We start from the raw sequence: 5,730 nt of genomic DNA, 5'->3' as shown, positions 1-5,730 counted from the left end.
CTTACCGTTCCCACTAACAGACTTATTTGGACTACAAATAAAATCAATAAAACTTTCAACGGTTTTGAAAAATTGCAATTATAGAAACGAATAAATCTTTTTTTTTTTTTTTTCCACAAATTGTTTCTGTATATGTATTTATTTTTGCCTAATTAGGTCAATTTCTCTCTGTATATGTTGTGTTTTTTTTTGGTCAACAATTAGCAAAATACGTCTCCTTAAAACAAGCTTGACTCAAAATTAAACCATTTCTTTCTTTCCCGTCTTTCACTCTCAGCCTCTCCTTCTTCGTTTCCTAAAACTCCTTTTTTTCTTCGGCTCTCTCTTTAGATTCTTTTTTTCCTTTTTCTCTTCCTCAGATCTCTCCTTTCATTGATCCTCTGTTTTAATATATTCTCTGAGGTTGTTTTTCGGAGAAGGAATCGTGTAAAAACCCTTCTTTCAAATCTCCTCTTCTATACCAAAAATTCTCAGATTTTGTTTTTCTTAGGTTTTGTGTGTTTTTGCATGGTCTAGTGGATGATGATAACGTTTCTTTTCTGAAATTTTAGTGTTATTTTTATTGTGACGTTTTCTGGGTACGATAATATAGAAAATTTTATAAATTATTTGGGTCAAATGATAATAGTGGCCAACGCGTCGGTGTCTTAGGGTTTACTTTTTTTTTCTAATATAAATTTTCTTGTTGAATTATTGGCCTTTCACATTTTGGTATTCGATTTTCTAAAAAAAATTTGAATTTCAACGCTATAATTGAAGAGAATTTTTAGCTTGTGGAATTTTTTTAAAAAGTATTCATGTCATACTAGAATCTATAGTGTCAGAAGAACGTGTGCTGGGGTTGGTGTAATAGTTTTATTTAAAAAATTCTTACAAAAAAAAAAAAAAAATTAGCCTCTCTGATCATTTTTTGTGTTTAATCATTGTTTAACAGATTTGCTAAATTCTCTTTTAGGAAAAACGAAATTGATGATGATGAAAATTTTAATTAGTTCTGGGGTTGTGTTTGGTGATTACTTGAACCAAGAAGTCTGATTGAATTTTTAGGGGTTGCTTTGAGTTGTGTCTCTGTGTGTTTGGAGATTGTTTCACAAGGAAGCAAAACAGAGATGGAAACAAGAAACGAGACAAAAGCTTCACCGGAAAACAACCTCAGAAACAGAGGAGGAGCTGTTGGGAACAACAGCAAGAAAGACATGATTTTCCGAGCTGACAAGATCGATTTGAAGAATTTGGACATCCAGCTTGAGAAACATCTCAGTAGGGTTTGGTCAAGAAGCATTGAGAAGAACCCTAAGCCTAAAGAAGAGTGGGAAATCGAGTTGGCTAAATTGGAGATGAGGAATGTTATTGCTCGTGGTGCTTATGGTATTGTCTACAAAGGCATCTATGATGGCCAAGATGTTGCAGGTGAGAATCTGAAGACTTTTTTGATTATGAATGAGAATATTTTTTGTACTTTCTGTGTAACTGTTTTAGTGTTTGCTTTGTATTAAAATGGCAGTGAAAGTGCTTGATTGGGGAGAAGATGGTTACGCTACAGCGGCTGAGACTTCTGCTCTTCGTGCTTCATTCCGTCAAGAAGTTGCGGTTTGGCACAAACTTGACCATCCTAATGTCACAAAGGTAATAGTAATAACCTCCTTTTAGTGATCTTTTTTTTGCGTGTTTGTATGTATTGAATGAGTCTATATGGATAATAACAACAGTTTGTGGGAGCATCGATGGGAACAACGAATTTGAAGATACCTTCATCAGCTGAGACACAGAACTCGTTGCCTCAGCGAGCTTGTTGTGTTGTTGTGGAGTATCTTCCTGGAGGAACTCTTAAGCAGTATTTGTTCCGAAACAGGCGAAAGAAACTCGCTTTTAAAATCGTGATTCAACTCGCTCTCGATCTTGCCCGAGGGTATGAATGTTATAGAACTCATTCTTCAACTCCAAGAAAGAAACTTATGATTTAAATTAATAATGATGATGATCACATTTTCTGTAGGCTAAGTTATTTGCATTCGGAGAGGATTGTTCATCGCGATGTGAAAACAGAGAATATGCTTTTGGATTATCAGAGGAATTTAAAAATTGCTGATTTTGGGGTAGCTAGAGTTGAAGCTCAGAATCCAAAGGATATGACTGGAGAAACTGGAACTCTTGGATACATGGCTCCTGAGGTACACAAAAACAGAGGTCACATTGTTCACAAAATGTGGGTATTAATTAGTTTTGGTTTCAAAGTCTAATATAAAATTACTCTGATTAGGTTCTTGATGGTAAGCCATACAACAGAAGATGCGATGTTTACAGCTTTGGGATATGCTTGTGGGAGATTTATTGTTGTGACATGCCTTATCCTGATCTCAGCTTTGCTGATGTCTCTTCTGCTGTTGTTCGTCAGGTCAGTGGATCTCAATCTTTCAAATTTATGAAATTTGGAAAATTATGGCATTTGGAAGTGTTCAGAGGAATTTTTAATCCGATTTAATTCGGTTCAGTTTTTTTTTTTTTGGTTTTATTGGTTTTAAACTAACAAGGGAGACGTATTAAATTGCTCATTTGTAATCCATGTTGGTTTCTCAATTTGTAAAGTTGTTGTCTTAAACAGAATTTGAGACCGGACATTCCAAGATGTTGTCCAACATCATTCGCCACCATAATGAAGAGATGTTGGGAAGCAAACCCGGAGAAGCGTCCGGAAATGGAGGAAGTGGTGAGGATGCTTGAAGCTGTTGACACCTCTAAAGGTGGCGGAATGATCCCGGAAGATCAGAGACCTGGTTGTTTCTGTTTTGTCTCTGGTCGTGGTCCGTAAATTTACCTTTTGTGACTGTGATCTCTTTTTACCCTTCTTCTTACTTACCTTCACACTGAATTTTCAATTTTGGAGCAATGCTCTGATTATTTTCTTTCTTTAATCTGTCAAGGTGAAAAAGGTTTTCAATTATAACCAAAATATATTATAACAATTCTTTCTGTCACTGTGATTATATGAATATTTTCGTTTGGTCCAATATACAGGGGCAAATCATATAATGTTGTAAACTATATTTTAAACTTGTAGGCAACAAGATGTTTATTAAAAGATGAATCAAAGGAGAAGATATCTAGAGAGATGAGTGTATGGATTTGAGAGAGAAAACTAGAGAGAAGCTAGAAAAAAATTTAGAGAGATACAAAGACTTTTCACTATTTTTCTCTTCTACATGACTCCTATTTATAGAGGGAGGAGACAAAGACAAGGGTAGAGAAGTTGGTGACAAGTGGTGTACAAGTGTTATATGCAATGCATGAATGAAGACACTTGTTGTGATGGATAATCACACTAATTTTATAACACTCTCCCTTGAGTATCCATCACTAGTGGTAAGTTACACACTGCCTCACTAAAAACCTCATCATGGAAAAACCAAGTGGGATAAAAACCATGACAAGGGAAAAAGAGTACAGTATTGTCAACTCCCCCTCGAAAAATCTTCATAGATCTCATAGATGCCGCATTCCAATACTCTGAATATGCTTTCGAAATATTGAAGTAGGAAACACCTTTGTAAACATGCTTTATAGTTCCCAACGAATAGTGATGCAATCTCTCCCTTCATTGGCATTCTCCGTCGAGGTCGATCTTTTGCGTGTTATCTGCTGCCTCGTTAAAAACCTTGTCATGGAAAAACCCAGTGGGATAAAAACCATGATAAGAGAAAAAGAGTGCAGCCACGCGAATCATCATATTCTCTACCTTATTTAAGTAACTCTGTTACATTATTATTTGAGTTGATGGACTTTCTATCAACTTCTTTATCCTTCTCGAATTCTTGAGTGTAAGAGAGGAATATGTCTTGTCTTGTCGTTCTTGATGTAGTTTCCTTTGATTTGGGGGACATATGCAACAGAGTCTTCAAACAGAGTTATTGTCTTTATGTTGCTTCTTGTTAATGGGTCTTCAACAAGCATTAACTAGTTGATGCTGATCGAACCCTTCGTGCAAAGTTCTTCGCCAACAGGTTATGAGGCTCCCGTCTTCGGCGGGTAACTATTGGTTGACGTTCGAGCATCATCTGAGCCATTATGAATTCTCGATATAGCATATGAAGCGCAATTCTTTTGGCATGACTTGAATAAACGACGACCAAAGTCTGTCACTAAAACGTTCTGAAGTCGCTGTTTTGCGATATATCTTTATATACATCCGAGATAAATTTTCCATCTACAAAAACAACAAGACCAAACTCGGGGTTTCTAAAATATAGTAAGTCCAAGTTAATCATACCTTTGCAATAAAAGATACGTTTTAACTCATCTCAAAATCTACTCATAGAGAATGAGTTATATGCTGCAAAGAGATTAGTAGAAAATGCTTATGCATAATTCATAAGATATATAAATGCTCGTCAGCATATATATATATATATATATATATATATATTTGACTTCCTTTAGAAGTGATTAGTATAACATCTATTTCGATAGATGTTTACAAGATCTTTTATTTCAAGTAATCCTTAAGGGTTTTGATGATTACCATGTTTATGAGTTCTCGAGAACATAGTTATGATATCATATATCTTTCGGGATTAGCTTTTCAAGCATCCCATGAGGCATATTTCAAGTCATCATATAGCATCCATTTGGTTTGATAAAGTATTTTAACAAAACATGGCGCGACACACCATTTTGTTATATATCATTATACCATTTTGATGCTTTGACCACTAGTCCAAAAATTACCCGTCTTTCATACGAGTTTAATATAGACTTGATTACCTCTTTATTGGCCAATATATATCTCTATATGCTCACAGAGCGGAGATTTATTGTCGACAATATGTCTTTGGTTCCATATTTTCTGTAATGACATGGTTAATCGAGATCTCTTTAATCATTATATAAATGGTCTTATTCAGGTACCTGATTTCGTTATTAACCATATCAATCGGTTTCTCTACTCCTCTTGAGAAGTATCTTGCTCCTCTTTAGGAGTCTCTGTGCTCCTCTCTTGGAGTCTATTAGCTCTTCTTAAAGAGTCTATCTACTCCTCTTTAAGAGATCATTTGCTCCTCTTTTGAAAGTATAATCCTCTTTTTAATTTTCTCTTTTTTATTTTAGAGGATTTTATCTTAGGAACCAAAGTAGTCTATAAACGTTTTATATGTGTCAAAGACCATCCGCCAGAGACATATTTTTATTGGAGAATTTTTAGCTGGGATGTGAGATTTCTTAGAACTTCAAGTTCATATTTATCTATGTGAGGATCAATAATTATAAAAAATCTCATCCATCAGCTTTTTGCAATATATGTTTTGAATAGTGATTTGTTGAACTTTTGAACTTTCAAGTTCATATTCATTATATTCATTTTTTCAAAGATTCAAACTATTCAATGATTCTCCCATAATGATGGAGAATTTTATCATCCAACATGATGATATGCAAATCTTGCAATAGGCACATCTCTCATAAGATGGCTCAATATTTTAGAGCGGAGACTCATCTCCAGCATCTATATATTTCATCCTCTGTGGATGATATTTTTATGTGGTGTGGAGGAGCATTTTAAAATATATATCACACACCCATAAGATTCAAAATGAGAAATATTTAATCTCCAACCATGAATATATAACATGAGAGAAATATTTCTTTATAAAATGTTGGCCTCATATATAATATTTACTACATGTAAAACTGCATCTTCCATGTTTTAACATGGAGATTAAATCACCAAGAACTGTTTTA

General features: G+C 34.6%; 1 protein-coding gene across 1 annotated transcript; it reads left to right on the top strand.

The window, feature by feature from the left end:
- Positions 236-3,008, top strand: LOC104746740 (serine/threonine-protein kinase HT1). The gene is made up of 6 exons (XM_010468265.2): positions 236-1,410; positions 1,505-1,626; positions 1,710-1,909; positions 1,997-2,171; positions 2,261-2,395; positions 2,603-3,008. The coding sequence occupies exons 1-6, from the start codon at positions 1,110-1,112 to the stop codon at positions 2,807-2,809; spliced, it is 1,140 nt and encodes a 379-aa protein (XP_010466567.1). The 5' UTR covers positions 236-1,109; the 3' UTR covers positions 2,810-3,008.

The sequence above is a fragment of the Camelina sativa genome, chromosome 15, assembly GCF_000633955.1.
Source record: "Camelina sativa cultivar DH55 chromosome 15, Cs, whole genome shotgun sequence".
Taxonomy (NCBI): Eukaryota; Viridiplantae; Streptophyta; class Magnoliopsida; order Brassicales; family Brassicaceae; genus Camelina; species Camelina sativa.
This window is presented reverse-complemented; position numbering and strand designations above follow the sequence as displayed.